This window comes from Lactuca saligna, chromosome 1 (genome assembly GCF_052625555.1).
Source record: "Lactuca saligna cultivar CGN05327 chromosome 1, ASM5262555v1, whole genome shotgun sequence".
NCBI classification, from domain to species: Eukaryota; Viridiplantae; Streptophyta; class Magnoliopsida; order Asterales; family Asteraceae; genus Lactuca; species Lactuca saligna.
Window position 1 is genome coordinate 23,815,883 of NC_136417.1, and position 26,909 is coordinate 23,842,791.

The 26,909-nt window shown below is 33.2% G+C and overlaps 1 protein-coding gene across 2 annotated transcripts; it reads left to right on the forward strand.

The window, feature by feature from the left end:
* The first annotated feature begins 15,987 nt into the window (after positions 1–15,987).
* Positions 15,988–26,317, forward strand: LOC145048747 (11-beta-hydroxysteroid dehydrogenase A-like). Of its 2 annotated transcripts, XM_078997338.1 has the most exons (6): positions 15,988–16,205; positions 16,299–16,491; positions 23,065–23,150; positions 23,237–23,368; positions 23,453–23,581; positions 25,927–26,317. In XM_078997338.1, exons 1-6 carry the CDS (start codon positions 16,020–16,022, stop codon positions 26,122–26,124), a joined length of 924 nt encoding a protein of 307 aa, XP_078853464.1. In that variant the 5' UTR covers positions 15,988–16,019; the 3' UTR covers positions 26,125–26,317. The 2 variants fall into 2 exon arrangements, with proteins under 2 accessions (XP_078853464.1, XP_078853473.1); XM_078997347.1 differs by lacking the exon at positions 23,453–23,581.
* The last annotated feature ends 592 nt before the right edge of the window (positions 26,318–26,909 follow it).

Here is a 26,909-nt window from a genome sequence, read left to right on the forward strand (position 1 = left end):
AATTTAGGCCCAATGAGCATGCAAATGGACCACTAAGGCCCAATAACATGTGATCCATAGTTCAGGCCCAAATTAACATGTAAATGGGCCGCAAAGCACAACAAACATGTCATGGAAGATATTAGGCCCAAGATACACTTAAATGGGCCCCTAAGGCCGATTGGCCATGTAACGAGCGTATTAGGCCCAATAAAATTGTTATCGATGTATTTCATCCATCTGTTAGTATTTCTTTGTTTGTTTTAGCTCGATGTATTACCAAGACAACCAAAAATATCTATTTTTTTTGTAATAGTGACACTTTTGGCCCACTAGACCGAAAATACACATTATAGTCACATTTTTGGAAAATTTGACACTTTAAATCCCTTAAGACTAAAAGTCTTTAATTTATGGGCTTAATTCAAACATAATGACCATTTGTGGCCCATTTTGGTCAAAATTTTATTTTCAACCTAAAATTCATAAATATTTACGATTTCGGCCCAATTAAATCTAATTTAACATTTTTGGCCCAAATACATATGTTTTGCTGTTTTCAACCCATTTCTACAAAAATTACATTTTCAACACATTTTTGATAAAAATGACAATTTTGACCAAATTTTTATAAAAATAACAATTTTGACCCAAATTCGAGGAAAGTGACATTTTCAGCCCCTATATCTGTAAATTTACATTCTTGACTCAAAGTTGTATAAAATGACATTTTAGTCCACAAAAACTAAAATTTTTACACTTTAAGCCCAAGAAAAAAACATAATGCCCATTTAAAGGCCCATTATGCGAAAATTTTCATTTATGGTCCCTCTACTAAAACATGTCATAAAAGTTCCTCTTTGAAATATAGTGACCCTTTTTGTCCTTATGAAAACCGTATATGTCCTAAAAAGTCCCAACATTTTTGTTTATTTGACAAATATAGTCCTTAAACATGTTTTTTTTTTTTTTTTTTTAGTTTATTCAACAAGCATATATGTTTAACGCTTCCATCCGTAAAGTATGTTGTTTAGAGTGTTTTAGTTTACCAATCTCAACTATTTTTGCTATAAATTTCGAGATCTAGTATGTATAGCCATATTTTCAAAAGAGAAACACACATAACATGCACAATACTTAGATCTATCACATAAACACTTGTATTCTCCCCCAAAAACATGTAAAAACCAAAAACAAGGGGGGTATGAACTCACATTGCTTTGTTGTTCTTGGTTTGAAGAAGAAATGGAAGAAGATGATTTGATTCTCGTCCCTACCAAGTTTCTTGAGAGGTTTTTGGGCTTATATGGGTTATAAGAAGCACGATCACAAAATGGCATGAGTTAAGAGGAGATTTTTGAAGTAATCAAGAAACTAAACCATGGATCTAAGCAAAAACTTACCAAGGAGGATGATATTGGTGAAGAATCCTCTTGAAAGCACCTACAAATCTCAAAATTTTGATGGAAGAAGGAGGAGTTCTAGAGAGTGTTTTGAAGTAGCTTGAATTGAGAAAATGGAGGTGGTGGTGGGTGTCTCGGTCGTGAGTAGAAGAAGGGGGAAAAGGAGAGAGATTTGAGGTGATGTTGCATGGAAATTCACAATGCAACAATGAGGTGTCAAGGGAGGATAATCCTTCTTTTTTATTTATTTAAATAACCATATGGACCGAGAATAAGCTAAGAGGAAGGAGGATGAAATGGTTTTGGGCTCCTTTTTTCTTGGCTTGCTCGAATTTATGAAGCTTAAAAATATTTTTCGGCCCATTGGGCTCTTAAGGTGGTTCACGGCCGAATATGGTATAAAGGAGTGGGTTTATGGCCCAATAAGGCCCATTAGGGTTAGAATGAATCATTCTAGACCCAAATGATCAAAAATGTTATAGATTTATGAATTTGGTCCATTTAGAATCCAATTAGGGTTTCTAAGCCCAAAATAGTCTAACTGAATATTTATTGGCCCAAAAGGCCCAATAAGATGATCCTAGTCCATAATAAATTTGAACTAGGATTTCTAGGGTTTCCAACCCTTTGTTGAACATGAGAGATGTATTTGAATGAGCAATGAGTGATATTCACTTAGGGTACATGCTTTACAATAGTTGAATGATTACATGAGAATAGAATTTCCTAGATAAAATGCTAGTTTTGACATAACCTATATTAAATAAGGAAATTTTTGAATTTTTAGGGATAATTAATTCCATTATTTTTAAAAATCTGAATATTTTAAATTAATTCAAATTTTAAAATCCGATTTTATTCTGTTAGAATGATAGAATGTCAACCATAAACTAGTAAATATATTTTCAATTTTATTCTTGCAGAATCTATTTCCAATGCACATATTTTTGATAATTAATCTGATTTAAGAATTCTAGATATTATTCATATACATCCAAGTTGGGTGTATGAATTTATAATTAATACACTCCAGAAATAAAATACAAATTCATAAATATTCTTACATACTAATATCCTTATACATTTTAATATAGTTATACATATTCTAACAGAATATCCACTTGATCTTCGCATATATAATGGTTGTTGAACTCGATTCCAGATATTTCTCTTGTATGATCAATATTGAATTCTTTCTCCATGCAATTCTGAAAGAATAAGATAGATTACTCGTTAGTATTACCAGTTAAACAAATATACTTGTTGTTAACAGACATTCTCAAAGACATTCTAACAAATTTCATTTATATAAATAAATTGTAAAAGAATACATTACATAATGCACTTAAATCATAGTCTTTTCGTCTATATGCATAAACATTATAAAGCATGTATAAATGTATTCTGTTAGAATTACTAGCAACACATGTTTTATGTAATATTTATATTCTCATAGAATGAACATGTGTTTGCATTCTGATATGAAAAAAAATAAAGAATAAAATTCGAGTTCATTCTTAGAGAACAATCATTCTAAAAGAATCAAAATTAAAGCTTCCCTACCTTTTTTAGTTCTCTAGGTCTGATCCAATTTGAAGGATTACATGTGAAGAATATTTCCCTTTTTCATTATGAAAGAATACTAGCCTAATTAGGTTCAAGTGATTAGTAATGAAATAAGTAGACCATAGCAAATAAATGGCTCATGTGTAAATATGAATGAAATATGTGAAGATAGGCATTACACCTTTAAAATAAGAAGCTTATACAAGCATTGCTGAAGCTCTTTTGAAGCATCATCATGAGAGAGATAAATGGATTCTGACAATGCTTTGTGTGACATCCCCAAAATCACGGCCAGAAAAGACCGGTTTTGTTTATACTTTATTTCAAAATCAGAGTTATCTTTTAATAAATGGTTTGCGGAATTTGTCCCAAAACAATAATATGATAAAGATTTATCAAAAGCATTTCCATAGAAATGTATTCATTAAAAGACTCGGGATGTCATGTTCGTACAGATCAAAAGTATAAACAGTACAATATAAGCCTTACTACATTATTTCATATCTACAGGCCTATATCCGTAATCCCTCGTCCAAAACATCACACCTATGCTCATGCGCCACTACCTGTAATACATAAAACTGAGTGGGTCAGGCTTGGGAGCCTGGTGAGCACATAGGGTTTTCAACCCACAATAAATAAGTTTATTAATTTCATCAATCAACAATAACCCGATTACCCGTTCCCGTTATCCTCACTTTACGTCCCTAAACACCTATCATAAGGGACCTAGCCTAAGGATTATCATCGGGACGGACACTACTGCTAAGGGGATTCCTCAGCAATAAATGTCCTAATAGGCAACCATGTGGGGGATGGAGTACACCGGTGAACACATCGTTCACAACACCTACAGGTTGCGAACCTGCTAGTGTTCCACTGGACTGTCTAGAAGAGTCCGTGGTCGTCATCTATACTCCGCTAGATGACTGGATCAACAACAACAACATCGAGGCCTCTCATCATTTTATCACACATCACCTATTACATCTACCCATGTTTTACCCCAACATTTTCGTAGATATAAAATACATATACAGTTTAAATCATTGAAAACATGTATAACAACGTTCATCTAGCATAGATAGCAAGTATTCAGATAATATGCACACATAGCACATAATTTATATAAAATACTTCATATCTATGTGTAAGTTGAAGGTAACTATGCACTCACCGGAAAAGGTGGTGATTCCGAACTCAGACAGCGCTTCGCTTCTTAAAAAGAATTTTTCTTCGATGAAACCTAGTATTATTACCACTAGAGTTTAGTTTATTATTCGTCGAGACTAATTAATAGTCTAGCTATTATTATTATTATATAAGCGTCAAAAAAAATACTTATATAACCCATAATAATAGCCCAAGTATTTATTATAAGTTCCTAATAACGTTACTATAATTAAATAAAAGTTATATTAAAAATAGCGTAGGCGTAGCTCACTTACAGCGGGTTTTATAGAAAACCGGGCTTTGCTTGGAGCAGCGTTCCCGAGCCGAAAAGCTCTTCTTCTCGGAGCCTTCGAGCACTCCGGGGCTTCCGCCTCGTGCTAGGGAGGTTCCCTAGGCTTTTCGGGGGATTTCGGGGCTAGAGAGAGGTTCTAGAGAGAGAGAGAGTAAAGAGAAGAAAGAATGGGAATGGTGTGAAGAAAATGAGGGTGGGAGAGGTGGTATTTATAGGGTGAAATGTGGCTGAACTTGGTGCCACATGTCACCATCTGGTGGCAAGCCTTGGGGAGAAAGCAATGGCCAAGATTGTGCCACATCACCCATTTTCGCACAGCACACTTCCGACTTCTAAAATCCGTAACTTTCACATACGACCTCCGTTTTTGACGTTCTTTATATCCACGCGTAGGTAATAATAAGATCTACAACTTTCATTTTGACACCGTCAGCTAATTCTCGACCGATCTTAAATTTAACAGTACAAGGAGATTATACTGTTAAACGTCTGCGTAAAATTAATAACTTCTACATACGGACTCTGTTTTTGTCTGTCTTTTTACCGTTGATTTCCTATTAATGAGATCTTCAACTCTCATTTACGTTGCGTAAGCCAAAAACCGCTCGAACTAAAATTCGAGTTTCAGGCCGTGCACTGCTAAGCCGAATCTTAGAAAAATCATAACTTCTTCATACGAAGTCAGATTTGGGCGTTCTTTTTATCGATGTTCTTAGTTTAACATATTCTACGACTTTTGTTTAGATTGCTAAGGCTAAAAAGTCTTCTATCGTAAATTCACTATTTACGTCTCCCGGTATCGTGCCGGTTTTGTCGTAAAACTTCGGCGGGCCATAACTTCTTCGTTATAGCTCGGATTTCGGTATTCTTTATATGTACGGAAACCTTGAGACATATTCTACAACTTTATGTAGAGATATCGGGATTATCTCACACTTTAATTTTGACGCTCATTTTTATTCTTTATTAATTATACATTTATAATTAAATAATAAACACATAAACACACATAATTCACATAATACTCAAATATTTCATATTTATTACTTCAAAAAGAGTTACAATAGTTGACCTAGACTATTATATTGACAAAAATGCTTAGCCCTGAAAACCCGGGCGTTACAATTCTCACCCCCTTAGGATGATTCCGTCCCGGAATCATGCATCAGCAAACAGATGTGGATAGCGACTCATCATGTCATCCTCTGTTTCCCAAGTGAGATTCGGCCCATTCGAATGTTTCCATCGGACTAGCACCAAGTCGACCATCTTGCGTCGTAACTTCTTAGTCTTACGGTCAATAATTGCCTCAGGCTCTTCGATCAGCCTTTTATTCTCATCCATCCTTAATTTCGAGATTGGAATTATGTCGGGAACATCTCCCATGAATTTCCTCAAATAACACACATGGAAGGTGTTATGAATACCATTGAGTTCTTCGGGCAATTCCAGCTTGTAAGCTTGGTTCCCAATCCTCTGAAGAACTTTGAATGGTCCAATAAACCTTGGGCTCAACTTTCCTCGTTTCCCAAATCGTATAAGTCCCTTCCACGGTGAGACTTTAAGTAAAACGGAATCCCCAACTTCGAAGGTTATCGGTCGTCTTTTCTTGTCGGCATAGCTCTTCTGACGATCCTGAGCTGCTAACATTCTTTCCCTAATCACCTTCAATTTCTCAGCAGTCTCATGGACTATCTCGGGGCCCATAAACTGCTTCTCTCCGGCTTCAAGCCAACAAGACGGCGTACGACCCTTCTGCCCATACAAGGCTTGATAAGGAGCCATCTTGATGCTCGAGTGAAAACTATTGTTGTAGGAAAATTCTACCAGAGGTAAGTGCTCGTCCCAATTCCCTTGGAATTCGAGGGTACATGCTCTCAGCATATCTTCCAACGTCTGAATCGTTCTTTCACTCTGACCATCAGTTTGCGGATGGTAAGCAGTACTCAAACACAACTTTGTACCCAACTCCTCTTGTAGACTCCTCCAAAACCTCGATGTGAAACGACTATCACGATCTGACACAATAGTAAGAGGGACACCGTGAAGTCTTACAATTTCCTTCACGTAAGCATTTGCGAGCTTATCCATAGACCACTTCTTGTTGGCTGCTATGAAGTGTGCACTCTTGGTGAAACGATCCACGACTACCCAAATCATGTCGTGACCATTCTTCGTTCTGGGCAGTTTAGTCACAAAATCCATGGTGATGTCTTCCCATTTACCCATGGGTACAGGTAAGGGTTCTAAACTCCCATACGGTTTTTGATGTTGTGCCTTAACCCTCGCACATGTTACGCACTCAGCCACATACTTCGCAACATCGAGCTTCATCGTCGCCCACCAGTAGTAGGGTTTTAGGTCCCTATACATTTTAGTGCTACCGGGATGAATCGAGTACATGGTCTTGTGTGCTTCTTCCATTAGAAGATCTCTTATTCCTCCCGTCTTAGGTACCCAAATTCGATCTTGGAATACCTTCAGTCCTCGACTGTTCGTACCGAACACTAACGTTTTTCCCAAACGTTCTTCCTTTCGGTCATTCTTTTCTAAGGCTTCTTCTTGAGCTTTCCTGATACTTTCCACAATCGTCGAGACGACTTCAATTCTTAACGCTCTCGGCCTTCTTCTTTCAAGATTGACTTTCCGACTGAGAGCATCAGCAACAATATTTGCTTTACCTGGATGGTAAAGTATCTCACAGTCGTAGTCCTTGAGAAGTTCTAGCCAGCGTCGTTGCCTCATGTTCAACTCCTTCTGATTAAAGAGATACTGGAGACTCTTATGATCAGTGAAGAGCTTGCACTTCGTGCCGTAGAGGTAATGCCTCCATATCTTTAAGGCGAATACTACCGCTGCCAACTCCAGATCATGAGTGGGGTAGTTCTTTTCGTGCTCTTTCAATTGTCGAGATGCGTATGCTATCACCTTTTCTCTTTGGGTCAGAACACAACCTAACCCGACTCCAGATGCATCACTATAAACTGCGAAATCTTCGACTCCATCGGGTAGAGAAAGTATCGGCGCTTCACATAACTTCTTCTTTAGCTTCTCGAACGCCTCATCGTGTTTCTCACTCCATGTATACGTAGCTCCTTTATGGGTCAAAGCTGTTAATGGAGCAGCTATCGAAGAAAAGCCTTGGATAAATCGTCGGTAATATCCGGCTAATCCTAGAAAGCTTCGAATCTCCGTGGGATTCTTCGGACGTTCCCACTTCATTACAGCTTCGATCTTGGCGGGGTCAACCATTATTCCTTCTTGGTTAACAACATGACCCAAGAATTGGACTTCCCGTATCCAAAAGTCGCATTTGGAGAACTTTGCAAAAAGCTTCTCCTTCTTTAACACCTCCAACACTTCTCGTAGATGCTTGCCATGCTCCTCCTGGCTTTTCGAGTAAATGAGAATGTCATCGATGAACACTATCACAGATTTATCGAGGAATGGTTTACAAACCCTATTCATCAAATCCATGAATGCTGCGGGAGCATTGGTTAGTCCGAACGACATAACCAAGAACTCGTAGTGTCCATATCTTGTTCTGAATGCAGTCTTCTCAATATCCTGCTCTCTCACCTTCAGCTGATGATATCCTGACCTAAGATCGATCTTTGAGAAGTAGCTCGAACCTTGCAGCTGATCGAATAGATCATCAATCCTCGGTAATGGATACTTGTTCTTCACCGTTGCCTTATTCAACTCTCGGTAGTCTATGCACATCCTCATGCTTCCGTCCTTCTTCTTCACGAATAACACCGGAGCTCCCCAGGGTGATGAACTAGGTCGAATGAAACCGCTGTCCAACAGCTCCTGAAGTTGCGTCATGAGCTCCTTCATCTCCGTCGGTGCTAATCGGTAAGGTGCCTTTGCTATCGGTGTTGTTCCTGGTAATAAGTCTATACGAAATTCTACTTGCCTATCAGGTGGTAATCCGGGAAGATCTTCGGGAAAGACTTCCGGATAATCGCACACAACCGGTATATTCTGCACCTCTTTCTTTTCCTTCTTAGCATCGATTACGAATGCCAAGTATGATGCACATCCTTTGGACAAACATTTTCTGGCTTTCATCAAGGAGATGATTCCAGAATTCACTCTGCGTTTGTCCCCGTACACCATAAATGATTCCTTTCCGGGTGGGTTTATCCTAACTATCTTCTTTCGGCATAATATCTCGGCATCGTTGGCGCTAAGCCAATCCATACCCAAAACGATGTCGAAACCGTTTAACTCTATGGGTAATAGTTCCTCATGGAATTCGTTTCCGTTTAAGTTAATGACGATGTTCCTAATACGATTACTAACAGGTACGAATTTGCCACTGGCAACTTCTACAATCAGGGCATTATCTAGTTTTTCTACAGGCAATGCTAATCTTCCACCAAATTTATGCGATACAAAGGAGTAATTGGCTCCGGAATCAAATAGTATATTTGCAGGTAAACCATTTACAAGAAAGGTACCTGAAGCGACGTCTGCTGCCTCCTTTGCAGCCTCGAGCGTCATCTGGAAGGCTCTCGCCTTCGGCTTTGGTGGTATGTTGGGTCTTCCTGCCTCCTTCTTCTTCGGGCAGTCCTTCAAAATGTGCCCTTCTTCATTACACCCATAACAGGCCTTCTGGTTAAGAGTGCATTCGTTGGCATAGTGCCCAGGCTTTCCGCATTTTTAACAAGTGACTCCTCCATCACACTTCCCAAAGTGCTTCTTCTTGCACTTGTCACACCACTTTGCTTCTGATCCTCCTCCTCTCGAACCAGACTTCGAGAATCTACCTTTCTTACCGGACCTCGAGGATCCGTCAAATTTCCGTTTCTCTCCCACTTCCGCTCTCTCCAGACCCTTTTCTCGTATCTGGGTCTCCACATTCTTAGCAGCCCAGATGGCAGCTTTTAGAGTGGTAGTTTGCTTGACCATTGGACCGAAGTCCGCTGGTAATCCGAGGGCAAATTTGTTAACCTTGGAGAGTTCAGTTGGGACGAGGTGGGGAACAAGCTTCATTTTCTCAGTAAAGCTTGCAGCGTATTCAGTAACGCTCATTCTTCCCTTCTTCAGATTCTGGAATTCGTTGCTGATCTCCAGAAGATCCTGCTCAGAGCAGTATTGCATCTTCAACTGTACCAGAAAATCCTCCCACGACATTTTTCTTGCTTCACCTTTGGGCATTGAATCAGCTAATAGCTTCCACCAGCTTAGTACTCCAGATTTCAATAGAGGAACTGCAAGAGCAGTCTTCTGCCTATTGCTACACTCACAACTCTCAAACATTATCTCCATCTCAGAGATCCAGTTCATGACTTCCACCGGCGTCGGGCTTCCGGATAGACTCGGTGGCTTGGATGCCATGAAATCCTTGTATTTGCATCCACGTCCATCATTTCCTCCATCCTGGTGGTTTTGCCTAACTATCGGTGGGTTGGCTTGACCAATAGTCCCACTGTAGTTTCCTTCTTCAGTCTGCCCTTCGTTCAACTCGGGCTGTTCGAGCTGAATAGTCGCTTCCTCTCGATTTTGCTGGAGCAAACGCCTGGTTTCCTCCATTTGACGATCCAACATTGCCTGGATCATCGCTTGCACTCCGGCCATCGTTATTGGTCCGGCGGCGGCTTCCACAACTGGTATTTGCTCGATCACGGGGGGTTGGTGTCCGTTCCCATTTGCGTTTACGTTTCCGCTACGGGTCCTTACCATCTTGATCTATATACCGAATAAGGTGGATTTAGATCTTTATTTAGGAGAGACGTTTTAAATCATCCTTATCACTCCGAAACGTTTACATGCTAGTTCTAATATCGTAGTCGTACGTTTAGAATCCTAAACACATAAGGTTCCAGATCCGGTCGGCAACAGACCATAGATCCCGAACAAAATAACAGCATATCATGCATAAAACATTTAGCACATAAAAGCATTTTAGGCACAATTCCTAAAATAAGCTAGTGCTCACACCTCACAATCATCGCTTAGCATTCTAAGTTTAAGTCTAGAAATCCTACAAATTCCTAGTTCGCTTAAACTAATGCTCTGATACCAACTGTGACATCCCCAAAATCACGGCCAGAAAAGACCGGTTTTGTTTATACTTTATTTCAAAATCAGAGTTATCTTTTAATAAATGGTTTGCGGAATTTGTCCCAAAACAATAATATGATAAAGATTTATCAAAAGCATTTCCATAGAAATGTATTCATTAAAAGACTCGGGATGTCATGTTCGTACAGATCAAAAGTATAAACAGTACAATATAAGCCTTACTACATTATTTCATATCTACAGGCCTATATCCGTAATCCCTCGTCCAAAACATCACACCTATGCTCATGCGCCACTACCTGTAATACATAAAACTGAGTGGGTCAGGCTTGGGAGCCTGGTGAGCACATAGGGTTTTCAACCCACAATAAATAAGTTTATTAATTTCATCAATCAACAATAACCCGATTACCCGTTCCCGTTATCCTCACTTTACGTCCCTAAACACCTATCATAAGGGACCTAGCCTAAGAATTATCATCGGGACGGACACTACTGCTAAGGGGATTCCTCAGCAATAAATGTCCTAATAGGCAACCATGTGGGGGATGGAGTACACCGGTGAACACATCGTTCACAACACCTACAGGTTGCGAACCTGCTAGTGTTCCACTGGACTGTCTAGAAGAGTCCGTGGTCGTCATCTATACTCCGCTAGATGACTGGATCAACAACAACAACATCGAGGCCTCTCATCATTTTATCACACATCACCTATTACATCTACCCATGTTTTACCCCAACATTTTCGTAGATATAAAATACATATACAGTTTAAATCATTGAAAACATGTATAACAACGTTCATCTAGCATAGATAGCAAGTATTCAGATAATATGCACACATAGCACGTAATTTATATAAAATACTTCATATCTATGTGTAAGTTGAAGGTAACTATGCACTCACCGGAAAAGGTGGTGATTCCGAACTCAGACAGCGCTTCGCTTCTTAAAAAGAATTTTTCTTCGATGAAACCTAGTATTATTACCACTAGAGTTTAGTTTATTATTCGTCGAGACTAATTAATAGTCTAGCTATTATTATTATTATATAAGCGTCAAAAAAAATACTTATATAACCCATAATAATAGCCCAAGTATTTATTATAAGTTCCTAATAACGTTACTATAATTAAATAAAAGTTATATTAAAAATAGCGTAGGCGTAGCTCACTTACAGTGGGTTTTATAGAAAACCGGGCTTTGCTTGGAGCAGCGTTCCCGAGCCGAAAAGCTCTTCTTCTCGGAGCCTTCGAGCACTCCGGGGCTTCCGCCTCGTGCTAGGGAGGTTCCCTAGGCTTTTCGGGGGATTTCGGGGCTAGAGAGAGGTTCTAGAGAGAGAGAGAGAGTAAAGAGAAGAAAGAATGGGAAAGGTGTGAAGAAAATGAGGGTGGGAGAGGTGGTATTTATAGGGTGAAATGTGGCTGAACTTGGTGCCACATGTCACCATCTGGTGGCAAGCCTTGGGGAGAAAGCAATGGCCAAGATTGTGCCACATCACCCATTTTCGCACAACACACTTCCGACTTCTAAAATCCGTAACTTTCACATACGACCTCCGTTTTTGACGTTCTTTATATCCACGCGTAGGTAATAATAAGATCTACAACTTTCATTTTGACACCGTCAGCTAATTCTCGACCGATCTTAAATTTAACAGTACAAGGAGATTATACTGTTAAACGTCTGCGTAAAATTAATAACTTCTACATACGGACTCTGTTTTTGTCTGTCTTTTTACCGTTGATTTCCTATTAATGAGATCCTCAACTCTCATTTACGTTGCGTAAGCCAAAAACCGCTCGAACTAAAATTCGAGTTTCAGGCCGTGCACTGCTAAGCCGAATCTTAGAAAAATCATAACTTCTTCATACGAAGTCAGATTTGGGCGTTCTTTTTATCGATGTTCTTAGTTTAACATATTATACGACTTTTGTTTAGATTGCTAAGGCTAAAAAGTCTTCTATCGTAAATTCACTATTTACGTCTCCCGGTATCGTGCCGGTTTTGTCGTAAAACTTCGGCGGGCCATAACTTCTTCGTTATAGCTCAGATTTCGGTATTCTTTATATGTACGGAAACCTTGAGACATATTCTACAACTTTATGTAGAGATATCGGGATTATCTCACACTTTAATTTTGACGCTCATTTTTATTCTTTATTAATTATACATTTATAATTAAATAATAAACACATAAACACACATAATTCACATAATACTCAAATATTTCATATTTATTACTTCAAAAAGAGTTACAATAGTTGACCTAGACTATTATATTGACAAAAATGCTTAGCCCTGAAAACCCGGGCGTTACACTTTGATTGCTGAAAGGGCTTCAAAATTAAATCAACATCTTCTTCAGAATCTAGGGTTGTTACTGGAGCTGACAATGAACTTCATTTATGGGCTCAACCAAATGCTAAAATTGAAAGAATTTTTAATATGGTGTAATTACCTGCTAAGTAAACCAGGCCTTTATCCCCAATTCTACATGAATCTAGATTCATCATCATCTTCTTCATCTTGTATCAAGAACCACCAGGTGTTGTGGCGATTCAGGTGAGACCTCGAGGCAGCAGTCGCCTCGCATTCTTCCTTTCCCCCTCGTGAATCACAAAAGTCCTCTCGCACATCTAATTATAGTTTATGTGTTTGGTATATGTATCAATGGCTTATTAGTGGGTTTTTGATAAATGGATTTTCTATTCTGTTTGTGTATGTGTATGTTTGGTTTGGATGAAGTAAAATTCAGTTTAATTAGTTATGTGTTAATTGGATTAGATTACTTCTTCAAAATGACTTATTTAGGTTTGCTGTAAAAACTACTTTTAATTGGAATGATTCTTATATTCTTTAATATTTGTGTGTGTCTATGTTTCTCAAGCAGCGTATGCATTTTTTTTCGAAATATAAAAAAGGCAAATGTAATTTTCATATTGTCGTATTATACATACTTGTTGTAAATTGACATATTTACCCTTGCTTTGTGTGTCTGTTTATGTTTCAGTGTGTGTGTGTATGTGTGTTTGGATTGGATTATGTGTTTTTGTTTGATGATGTACAATTCAGTTTAATTATTTTTGTGTTTGGATTTGATTATGTGTTTGGATCGGATGAAAATAGAAATAAAGAAATGTAAAAGTGGAGTACCTTCCAGAAAGGTTTAGTGTCTACATATATTATTTCTTCAAAATGACTTATTTACCCTTGTAATAAAAACTACTTTTTTGGAATGATTCATATATTTTTTTAATATATGTTTATGTCGTGTTTCTCAATCAGCATATGTTTTTTTTTGTCAAAAGGTAAAAAAACAATGTAGTTTTGATATTGCCTTATTATACATATTTGCTGTAAAATGGCGTGTTTACATTAAAATGATAATGCAGGTGTTACCATCATCTTATGTAAGGCAAAGCTCAAAACTTGGGTGGTAAGAATATTTTTTTATTATAAATGTCCATGTCATTATATTAATATTTTATGTTATAAGATAAATTAATTTACAACTTTAATTGTTATTTCTAGGTCAGCCTCAAGTGGGTAACTGTTTGTTTGGATCAAGATTACATATTATTGATGACACATCCCACATTTCAGAATTCAAAAAAGCGTATATCTTTTATTATTAATTAATAGCTTACTGTTTGTTTTTCCTTATTCTTAATCATTAATTATTTATATTGTTTAACCTCTTCATTTTTTTCTTCTTATATGTAGTATTGTTGATACGGATTTGAATGTTGACTCTTCCATTAGTACTACACAGCTGAACATCGAGATCGTTGTGGCCAAGACAGAGGATTACTACCTCCGTTTTCTAATCAAGAATATTGATGATATCTCAGATTACAATGAGGTATACTTAACCGTATTAATATTTTTCCATTAAATTTATAAATGTATGGCACATAACACAATGAATATATGTGTGTGTATATATATATATATATATATATATATATATATATATATATATATATATATATATATATATATAGGGTTAGGTTAATGTGAGACAGCCTAATTTTGTGAGACCGTGAGACACATTTTTTAATTTTTTTTTAGTTAATTCAAGTTCCGAAAATAATATTTAAAAAAAGAATTTTTGGATTTTTCCATTTATTTTGCATTTTAAAATTATTTTTTAGAATATGTACAGTGTAATATTCTATTAGAATATTTTACGTATTTTTAAAAAAATGGATTTTTTTATATTTTTTTATTTTTTATTTTTAGTTAATTCAAGTTCCTGAAAATAATATTTAAAAAAAAAAGAATTTTTAGATTTTTCCATTTATTTTGCATTTTAAAATTATTTTTTAGAATATGTTAGTGTAATATTCTATTAGAATATTTTATGTATTTTTCAAAAAAAAACGGTATTTTTTTTATTTTTATTTAGTTAATTCAAATTCCGAAAATAATTAAAAAAAAAAAGAATTTTTGGATTTTTCCATTTATTTTTGCATTTTAAAATTATTTTTAGATTTGGTCTCACGGTCTCACAAAATTAAAATGGTCTCAAATTAACCTGAACCTATATATATATATATATATATATATATATATATATATATATATATATATATATATATATATATATATGAGTTTTTTTTTATATATTTTTAAAAAAAAATTATGTAATAGGAAATTAGTTTTTCCATCATTGCTACTGTCATTAGTTTTGATTAAGGTTGGTATTCTTTTTATTATCTTGGTTGTTCAAAAAAAGTAAGTAAGAATGATGATAAGACTAATGCTGAACCATTTACTTGTGATGGTTGTGGTGGAGTTTCTGATGTTTACAACGAGTAAGTTCATGATTTTATATTTGTAAAGTTCTTGTGCCATTAATTTATATTTGAATGTTTCCAATTTTATTCATTGTCCATTAAAGTGTCATTTTATAATTTTTATGGGGAGGGTTGTAATTCGTGTTCAATATGAAATTAGGTCTGCTTCTTTTTTATTGTTTGACCGTCATGTTAAAGATATTATTCGCCGTGGTAATCAGTGACTGATTGAAAAGATATCAAAGGTAGCGTTAATTTTTTTAATAGTTAACTCATCTTTTATTTTGTTTTATGCTATTAATTTTGTTTAATATATGTATTGAAGAATTTATTAATTTATTTTAACCCATTAATGCATCTAATACTTTTTAACATAAAAAGTTGTCTGCAATGATGTCATTCAACGATTTGCACATTTTTATGCGTTTCCCTGCGTTTAACGCGGATTATAATTTAGTAGGCTATCAAAATAGACTCTTATACATTTCTTAAGTGGCGAGATATTATATTTTCCTAATAAAGAAAAATCATATATATTTAAAAAAAAATGAAATATTAATAAAAATATGTTATCTTTATACATAAAACTGTTTTTCGAGCTATTAAATGATACAACCACATCTCCGGCATGATGCAGTGATTGGTACGTAATTTGTTTGTTGTTCACAACCAACATATGTTTAGCTTTGAAAAATCCTCCCCCTCCCCCCCCCCCCCCCCCCCCCTTCATATTAAATATATGTTTAGCTTTACTAGCGGCACTGAAAAATGATGGATTTGATACACAATTTCTTAAACATTGTTTCTGTTATTATATCGGTCATCTCATTCATCTTCATCTTGCCGATACTTTCATTGTTCCGCGTATTGAGGTTTTGCATCAGATCTGTATCACCGGAAAAACTCGCCGGAAAAGTAGTGCTTATTACAGGAGCTTCTTCTGGTATCGGCGAGGTAACCTATACAAGTACATATAATTTTTTTTCTTCTATCAAATGACCATATGTGTAAAATTGACGATACGCTTGATTTGGTAAAATACTGAAGCATTTGGCGTATGAATATGCGAAACATGGAGCAAGTTTAGCGTTGGTTGCGAGAAGAGAGGATCTGCTAGCGGCGGTTGCCATGAAAGCAAAGGAGTTAGGAGCGTTAGAGGTGATTGTGATCAAGGCGGATGTTTCGAAGCTTCAAGATTGCAAGAGACTTGTCGATGAAACGATCAACCATTTTAGAAAATGTGAGTTTCGTGATCAAAGCATCAATTCCTTTTGTTAACGTTCAATCAAACTCACGGTACTATGTCTAATGTCTAGAAGTAGCAAAACATGACACGATACGAAAATCTGACACGAAATTAGCGGTTAGGGTTAGAGATTTCGACACGTTTATGTAAACGGGTTGACACGACATGACAAGATAATTAAACGGCTAGGGTTAGGGTCAAGACTTTCAACTCGAAGATAACTCGAATATGACCCGTTTAATTATATATTCTTTATTATAAATTTCATATTTTTATAAATATATTATAGGTTATAGACTTGTAGTGGACCAAACTTAATAATTAGAAGTAATATTCAAATTTTCAAAATTACTTAATTTTAATAATCCTCACCATCTATCCATTTTACTCTCCAACTTTAACTTTTTTCATTTTTCCTTGTAAACATACTATAAATTTTGTCATTCCATCTCAAAACATCTACAGTGTGGAGTTTAATGGAAGAGTTGAATGAGGTATCATGTCTATTTGTCATTCAATAGATACAACTCAACCATTGTGAAACACCACCTTAGCATTTAATGGATTTGGAATTCAATGACCATTGAACTCTTCAATGAGAAAAAGGAAAATATTTAAATCTTTAAATAAATATTTTTTTAATATGCTCCATTGAACTTGTAAAGTTTAATGCATTGTGAGATAAAAATGAATAGAATTGTATGGAACAGTGAATGATGATATGACACTCCATTAAACTCTATAGAGTTCAATACCTTGTGGATGCCCTCATAACTCTAGTGTTTCACTTTTTCCTTCTTGCCTCCACAACTCCTACTTTCGAACCTTTAAAATATATCAACATGACATGACACAACATATTTACAAGGTCTAAACCTTAACCCGAAACCCGACACGAAACCGACGCGAAAATAAACCGGTTGACATGACACAACACGATAGTTAAACGGGTCGGGTTAGTGTCAAGCTCTTTCAACCCGTTTAATGTCTTGACACGACACAAATCTGATACGACACGTCACGACACGTTTGATAGGTCTACTCATATCAACGTCCCCCAATTCATATGTTTTATGATTGATTTTTGTTAACTAAATCCACCTTTTTATAGCAATACGATTATACAAACATGTTGAAAATATGTAGGGTTTGGAACTACCGTTATTATTCAAAACTAGGTTACAATCCGTTGAAATCACGGGTAAAAAAGAAAAATAATATTGATAATGAAAAATCAAAGATTTATAAATTTGGTTAAACTAATATGATATAAGTTTTGTTTAGACTTATGTAATGATTAGTAAAAATTAGTATATGCATTGTTATGAATATCACATCTACGCTTTTTATGTATAAATATTTAATAAAGTTATGATTTCGTGCAATATAATATAAATTTGAATAAAGTGAAAAAACACAATCAATTATGAAAATAACATTTTTATATGGCAATTTAAAATAGACGATGATACAATGAACATACATAAACACAACATAGTAAATAATAAATTTAAAATGATGAATGAAATATGGTTTACTAAAATTAAGTAAAAGATATAAAATATTAAAATTTACAAACTCTTATAAATCTCTAACAAAATTTAAATGTTCACATTTAACTCTTATTATTTCATTTATTCTTATATAGATAAATTTTCAAACCGAAAAATATTATTTTGAATATAAATTATTGATTAATATCTACTGCCACATGTCCTCTTCTCATTCATTTATACACATGACATTTTCTAGAATTTTTAAATTTTCTATTTTCCACTTGTCATTTTAATGTATTTTTTATTTTATTAAATTAAAGTTCCATATTTAATATATAATATAATATATATGTAAGGTATTCAATACATTAATACCTTATTAACTTTAATAATTCAAATTTTTTGTTTCATTTTTCTTAAAAAACCAAAATTTTCAAATTGTTAAAATTTGAAATTTAATTTTTTTTAAATAAACCCATGTAATACATGGGTCTCACACCTAGTTATATAATAAATGTAGGCTTTAAGTTGCAAGCCATCATTGCAATAATTTTAGCTAATTTTTTTTTATTTTTAAATTATAAATAATAACACACATGGAAGCAGTACACAAACCATTTGAAGCATTATATGTTAGCATCTTATTAATTCAAAATAACATAACACCATGAAGATCCAGATGTCATTTTTTTCTTTTTTTTGGAACGACAAATCTATTCCACCTATGTCCATCACAGGACTTGAACTCTTAACCTCAAGGAGGGAGAGCAACACCGAATATCATTGGGCTAGAAGCTATATTGTTGGTCGAAGTTATTTATGAAATAAACTTCAAAAAAAACATTAACAAAACACTATTATGATATGAAATTATAAAACACCATTACCACACCATTTTCACTTGGTGCATCAACCTGCCTAAACAATTAATAGCAAAGAAATATGTATAAGCACTATACATTTAATAATAAGTTAAATAACAAAAAAAAATGTTCATTCTAAGTATTTGATTAGATAATTTAACTAATGTATGGCAAACATAACTCTAAATACTTTATGAGTAATTGTTTTTGTAATTTTATAAAAGATTAAATCATCTCGATAATAATTATTTATAGACTTTGTATACCATGTCCAATTTCTATACTTTAACACAATTAGAACATTTAATTATTTAAGTCATATAATATATAACTCATATAAAATAAAAAACCTCTAAAAAGAAGTTTGAATTTTTAGAAAAAAAAAGATTAATTACATTATACACATACAAAATAATAAATACAAGAAAAAGTTATGTCAAACACTAAGGTCTCGTTTAATAGTTTCCATTTGGAAAAGTGCTATCTGGTAAAGTGCTGATTGGGAAAGTTTTCTGACTGAGAAAAAAAATCATGTTATTTGATTGTACATCTGATTGACTGTGCTGAATGATGAAAAAAAGTAATATTTCAATAAAAAAAAATTTTAAAAAGTTATTTAAAAAAATTAATAATCCAATAAAGAAAGAAAGAGGCGGGTTTGGTGTATAATTGTCTTTCCAGCCCATTCAGCTAGAAAGATATGATTTTGGGGTTTTTTGGAAAAGACATATCTTACCAGGAAAGACCCCTTCTTTTTTGCAAATCAAACAGTCTTTCCGATCTATTCAACCAGAAATATCTGTTTGAACCTGAAAAGATACGTATCAAACGGGGCCTAAGTTATGTCAGACTCAAAGTGGTGATATACCATCAAATTTGACAGCCAAAGTCAAAGTCGAAAAAAAAAAAACAAAGTGGAAAATGTAGACACAATTCTAATTGTTTATTGGATTTAAAATTAGCAGAGTCAAGATCACAAACAATATTTTCACATAATATTGTCATTATCTATTTGAGTAAGTAGCCTTGACTTTCTAAATTAAAATTGGCACCCAAAGTGTAATCTCTATTTTGAAGCAGTTTAGTAAATTTGTAATGTGAAAATCCAAAAAAGTAGGGGAGAATCAACTTCAAGCATTTGTAATCACCAAGAAAATTGCTATCTAAAAGATGTTGCTTCTTCTTTATTACCAATATCAATATGGTTGGTCATTATTGAGTCATATTGCCCATCTATATCTTTTGTTGAGTACTCTTTTAATAACAACCATCACATCCTCTGCCTGTTACACACAATAAAACCCAAAATTATTTTTTGATTTCCATTCTTTTCCTTGCCTTTAAAGAGACAAACATGCACTTCTTAATACTTTTTATTCAAGAAACTCTAATACATTCGTTATTGCAAAAGTATTCACTTCAAAGCCACTAGTTATAAAAGATTTCAACCCAACTAATAAACCCACAAAATATAATAGCTTTTAGTTCGTATCGCCTTGTAAAATCTACCCAATTTGAAGTATTTCACTCATTACGATCTTGCACTTTAAAATATTCATCCAAACATTCAAGTTTCAAACTTGTTCTCATATCAAGACATTAGGCTTTGAAAAAAACAATAAATTACAGCATTGTGCTTTCAATCTTTTATCAAAACATTGCAGGGAAACATGAACTTTTACTTACGCTTTTGTGTGGAAAACCCTCCAGCAAAATCACATCCGTCCAACTAAAGTTTCATTCTGAACCACTCAAATGTTTTGTTTGGAAAAGTCATTCAAAACCAATGTCTAATACTCCAATTGTTTCTCATTTTCCTACAAATTCAAAGTTTGAAACTTTTAATTACAAAAATGGAAACACAAGTTTGTACTAATCAAAATTTCATATGGATTATAAGTGTTAAAAACACAAGTTTAATTTTAGTTGTTTCTCAAATACCTAAAATACTCTTAATATATACAATATAGTATTTTTAAACTTATTTGTGGATGCTAATGAACAAATATGTCATTGAAATTAATAATCTTGAATTTTTAAACTATTCCTAGAGTACATTGAGTGCATTAGATTTGAAGTGGATATGCATTGACATTTATGGAATTTCCCATGATATCATATTTTTATTCCTTACTATAAAAGTCGTGTATTACTTGCCAACAACAGCCCAAACATTTTGTGAGATCCGTGTTCTCTCCAACCCATCACGTCTCTCACCTGTAGCTTTAAAGCAGATGCTTTAAAACTGATCAAGTCTAGGGTTGAGAACACCATCAAGAACAGAGAAATTCATATTTTAAACTTGTAACAAAGAAAATAAAAAAAAAATACTTAAAAATTTGTGACGAACAAAACTAAAAGAATACCATTGTCTGAATGTAGAATAACACATAGAAGATGCAAAACCCACGTCTTAAGAGAAGACGCATAACCCATATGCATAGCCATTTCAACCTGAATCAATAAAGGGAAACCAAACACTAAAACAATCAATACTTTTTGGGTATAATGAAAAAGGTGAATATTAAAAAAAAAAACAACTTTAACCTTACATATATGTCATGATGATCAATTGCTGAAAGAGGTGTGATTATGTTGATTGTTTGGTGGTGAAGATGTGAGATTGAAGTTGCGATGGTGGTGGATGTTCGAGGGTAATAGATGTAGGCATTAATTTTAGAAGGAGAAATCGAAGAAATATTAAATATCATACTTGGTAAATCAAAGAAAGGGGATCTTAATCGTAGCAATGGAATTCGTCTGTTCAAAGGAAGAAAGGCAGCTTCCATGGCTAGGGTTTTGGCAAGATATTGGGAAGATGAAGAATTACCATTATGGATTTCACTTTTTGAATATTGTATACGAATTAAGAAGCGGCACACGATATATGTGAGATTAGAGCACACGGTATAGGCTATCTCGTTCTCGTTATTGCCGACATGGACACGCCTTAACGGGCGTGGTAACGGGGAACACCCCCCTCTCTTCTCGCTTCTTCTCGTTGTGGCATGCGGCGTTGCAACGAGAACTGGCCAAAACGCCATTTTCCACCAATCAGGTTTCTTCTTTTCTCTTTCTCTTTCTTTCTTAACAAATGTTATAACATTGAACACCATTTTCCTATCTAAATGATGTGGTGTAAATGATGTGGTGTTAAGAGTGATGTGTCATGGCCATGTGGTAATTCTTTGGTGTTATAACACTCACTCATACCCAATGCTCTTAAGGGAGAAAAAGAGAATGTCAAGATTAACCTATGCTTCAAAATGAATCGAAGGGCAATTAGGTAAAAACACTTAATGTAAGGAATCGTTTTGGAGAATTCCATGTGGACTCAAAAGAGTCTTTTATAATTATATGATTTAAAATAATTATAATCAAAATGTAAATAATAGCTATAAATAGGTTTGCAAAAAAGTCCAACTACTCACAAGCTACTTGCTATCAACTCGTTCAAGGCTCAACCTGAGATCGATCGAGTCAAACTCGAGTTTAATATTATACGAGTTTATTCAACGAGCTCAAGTTTGTGTTACCAAGTTGGATTAGGCTCGCGAGCATGTAGTAGCCTACATATATAATTTTATTTTTTATTTTATATATTAAAATAAATAACTTTATAATAAATACTATTTTAGAAAATTAGAGTATACTATATATGAGTCAAGTCCAAGCCTACATAATTTTTCAAGAACTCATCTCGAATTGGAACCTCAAAAATTTAAAACAAGATGGGCCCAAGTTTGCTCGGACCCGGCTCGGTTCGGTTCTTTTACACCCTGTCCACAAAATTACAATCTATATTGTGTTGTCTTTTTAAGTTTTATTAATTTAATACATATATGCTTGAGTAGCTAACAATTCTATACGACATTGTATTTTTTGTTTGCTTTTTATGGTTGAAACATAATGGTGTGAATTAGTTCTCCTTAGAACACAAACGGCTAGACATAGCAGTTCATAAGTATTAATTCATTCAAATTTGAATATTAATGAATAAACATGAACAAATTGATATTTGAATAATTAATAGTTTTTGAGGCAAAAAACGACTCAAAGAACTTCAAATACCAAAAAAATAGGATCTCATTTGTTGACATTCTCTCATTTACTTCTTTTTTTCCAAAACATGTCGTGATATTTGTAGAAGCATGCATATGAATGACCTACTAACAAACCATGACTCTAATAATTACATGAACAAACAGTGAATTATCTTATAAACAATGCCGGAATAGTTAAAATTGGCCTCTTCGAAGACAAAAGATTCATTGTCGATCACGCTTCAATCATGGTACTTATCATCACTACCATAAATTTTCAATTATGGTGTTGGTTTCACACATGGACTAGAAATATTATACGTGCTCTTTTTTTAAGGATGTAAACTTCTGGGGATCAATTTATGCCACACATTTCGCACTTCCATATTTGACAAAGCATAAAGGACGAATAATTGTGATAGGTTCTACCGGCGGATGGTTCAATATGCCTGGAATGAGTGTGTACAACGTAAGTAGGAATCCAGATAACTATTTTATTGCTTTGTGTTTGATACATATGTAATGATCTTCTAACAAAGAAATAGCTCTCTAGGCAAGTAAGGTAGCACAACAAAGTTTCTTTGAAACACTACGAATCGAACTTGCTTCGAACATTAGGATAACAATGGTAACTCTTGGGATGGTCGCTACGCCATTAGCTAAGGATGAATTATTAGATAAGGTAAGCGAACATGTGTGAGTCAATGTGTTAACTAAAATCATTAAATGGTTTAATTTAATCTAGGATTAATCATTTGTTTTTAGATTTACACTATAGTTCATAATGTATTCGCTAAATGCAACTAAACATAATTTAAAGGTTGTTTGGAATGTTTTTAAACCAAGAGAAATTAAATATCCTCTTACTCTTTCTTCTTACCATTTTCCTACTATCTTTGTATACATTTAAGATTGTGACACGCATATTTAATAAAATTTAATAAATATTGTTTTACACTAGTGGTCATCTAAAAATGTTAGGGAAATAGATAGAAAGAAAAAATCGAATGATATTTAATTTCTTTTAAACTAGTAAGCGGTTTTTAACTACTTTGGTAATAAGATTATAGCACCACTCACAAAAGTATATGAAAGCAATGTACTTATTTTATGTTTCGAGGTGAAAATTACATATTAAGCTATTTTTGTATGGAAATAGTCTTTGAAGATTTTACAATCCAAACAAAATTGAAAGAATATATATATATATATATATATATATATATATATATATATATATATATATATATATATATATATATATATATATATATATATATATATATATATATATATATATATATATATAGGGTTAGGTTAATGTGAGACGGTCTAATTTTATGAGACCGTGAAACGTATTTTTTTATTTTTTTTATTTTTTAAAAATTTTTTTAGTTAATTCAAGTTCCGAAAATAATATTTAAATTTTTTTTTTATTTTTCCATTTATTTTGCATTTTAAAATTATTTTTAGAAGATTTTACGATCCAAACAAAATTAAAAGTATATATATATATATATATATATATATATATATATATATATATATATATATATATATATATATATATATATATATATATATATATATATATATATATATATAGGGTTAGGTTCATGTGAGACGGTCTAATTTTGTGAGACCGTGAGACGCATTTTTTTTATTTTTTTAAAAAATTTTTTAGTTAATTCAAGTTCCGAAAATAATATTTAAAAAAAGAATTTTTTTGATTTTTCCATTTATTTTGCATTTTAAATTTATTTTTAGAATATGTACAGTGTGATATTCTATTTAGAATATTTCACGTATTTTTCAAAAAAAAAAAAAAGGATTTTTTTTAGTTAATTTAAGTTCCGAAAATAATATTTAAAAAAAGAATTTTTAGATTTTTCCATTTATTTTGCATTTTAAAATTATTTTTTAGAATATGTCAGTGTAATATTCTATTTAAAATATTTCATGTATTTTTCAAAAAAAAAAACGAGATTTTTTTTAGTTAATTCAAGTTCCGAAAATAATATTTAAAATTTTTTTTTTTTTGGATTTTTCCATTTATTTTGCATTTTAAAATTATTTTTAGATTTTGGTCTCACGGTTTCACAAAATTAGAATGGTCTCAAATGAAACTGATTATATATATATATATATATATATATATATATATATATATATATATATATATATATATATATATATATATATATATATATGGGTAAAGTGAATATACCTAACAACCTTATATAAGCTTAGATATCTAACCACATCATACTACATAATTTTGTATCATATTTGCATTGTAACCACCCAAAGTTCTTAAAATTCAACCTCATAACTTGATTGCTTCCAAAATCTTTGGACTTTCATCATTATTTTCCTTCAAATGACGTCTTTTTATCGGAGACCCCCTGGTGGGCTTCATATACTGCGTTACAAATCAAATGGTATAGGAAGAATATAATGGTGAATGTCTGAAAATCTTGGAAGTAAATCAAGTTAAGAGTTGAAGTTTAAGAACCTTAGACGATTGCAATGAAAATACAATGCAAAACAATGTAGTATAATGTGATTAGGTACCTAAGCTTATATAAGGTTGTTAGGTATATTAACTTTTCCATATATATATATATATATATATATATATATATATATATATATATATATATATATATATATATATATATATATATATATATATATATATATATATTCTTTTTCGTAAGTTAAACTTGCATATTTCATGTCAAACCTGCAATTTTTTTTTTTCTTTGTTTATTTTTTCATAACCACATTGTTTGGTGATTTTGAAGGTCATGCGTCAATTTTTCAAGTGTAAGCTTCCAAATTTATGGCTATTTCTGGAAAAGCTTAATTATTTGCCTAAATCTTGGAAAAAAATATTATTGAATTAGTCTTATTTTTTTCACCTTTTTATATACGTAGCAATCTAGTTCTAGATTTTACTTTTGCAGTCGCATGGATTTTTTGGAAACATACACCAAAATCTAAGCCACAGTTATTTATTGATAGGGAAAATTGTGGTGGATCCCAAGGTACTCCGTAGAAGGTTGTGCTAAAGCAATTGTAAACAGCGGTAGGCGAGGAGATGAATACTTGACTGCGCCTACATGGATGCAATCCGTATTTCTAGGGGTCATGTTGTTGCCAGAGATAATGAATACAGTCAAACAGGTAATACTGATCACTAGCCGGAAGAGTTCATCATAAAAGTGGAAATTATGCAACAACGATTCACTTCAACCCCTCGATCCCAAACATAACTAAACTTATCAATTAATGGGTTATGATATTTGATCTGTAATTCTTCGCTATCGTGTTAAATTAGTATACGTGTCAAGTATAAATAGTATCTTTATCAAAATACTTCCTCATTATTACTTAACCAACTAAGCATTTAATACACAACAGTAATTTTATTGTATAAATTTAGTGATAATTAATGTTTCGTTAATATGTGTTTTTTTCGTCCGTGGATTATAATTATGGGACGGAGAAAGTAATATTTTTGTTTCATATAAAATAGAGAAAGTCATATATATATATATATATATATATATATATATATATATATATATATATATATATATATATATATATTAGTTGTGTATCCGTGCAAAGCGGCGGCGTAGAATAATTTCCGGCCAATGATTAATTCAATTCGTTGAATGGTTTTCGTGCGGCTATCAAATCAATACATAAAAGCCATTACGCATTAACAAGTTACAAACTATTGAGAATTCTTTAATTATTACAATTCTCAAATGATGATAAATTTATTTATATGTCGTTTTGCAATTACAAGTAATCACTTAGTTTTAACTCTAAATAATTGTAACATCTTAACTTATTACAGAACTTTGACCAGTTTGATGAAATGTGTTTTTCTTATATTCAACTTCCAGACTATGTTAAGTTGCTTTTCTGATGCTGGAACTCATATTTTTCGAGTTTTATATTTATGGTCCATATTGTCACAAAACAAAGTCCCATAC

What these genes read in the sequence shown, in the direction of transcription:
- LOC145048747 (XM_078997338.1), top strand. Translation starts at nt 16,020, where the DNA reads ATGATGGATTTGATACACAATTTCTTAAACATTGTTTCTGTTATTATA. An exon ending in CTTCTTCTGGTATCGGCGAG is followed by an intron (nt 16,206 to 16,298) that starts GTAACCTATACA and finishes AAAATACTGAAG; the next exon opens with CATTTGGCGTATGAATATGC. An exon ending in AGGATGAATTATTAGATAAG is followed by an intron (nt 23,582 to 25,926) that starts GTAAGCGAACAT and finishes ATTTATTGATAG; the next exon opens with GGAAAATTGTGGTGGATCCC.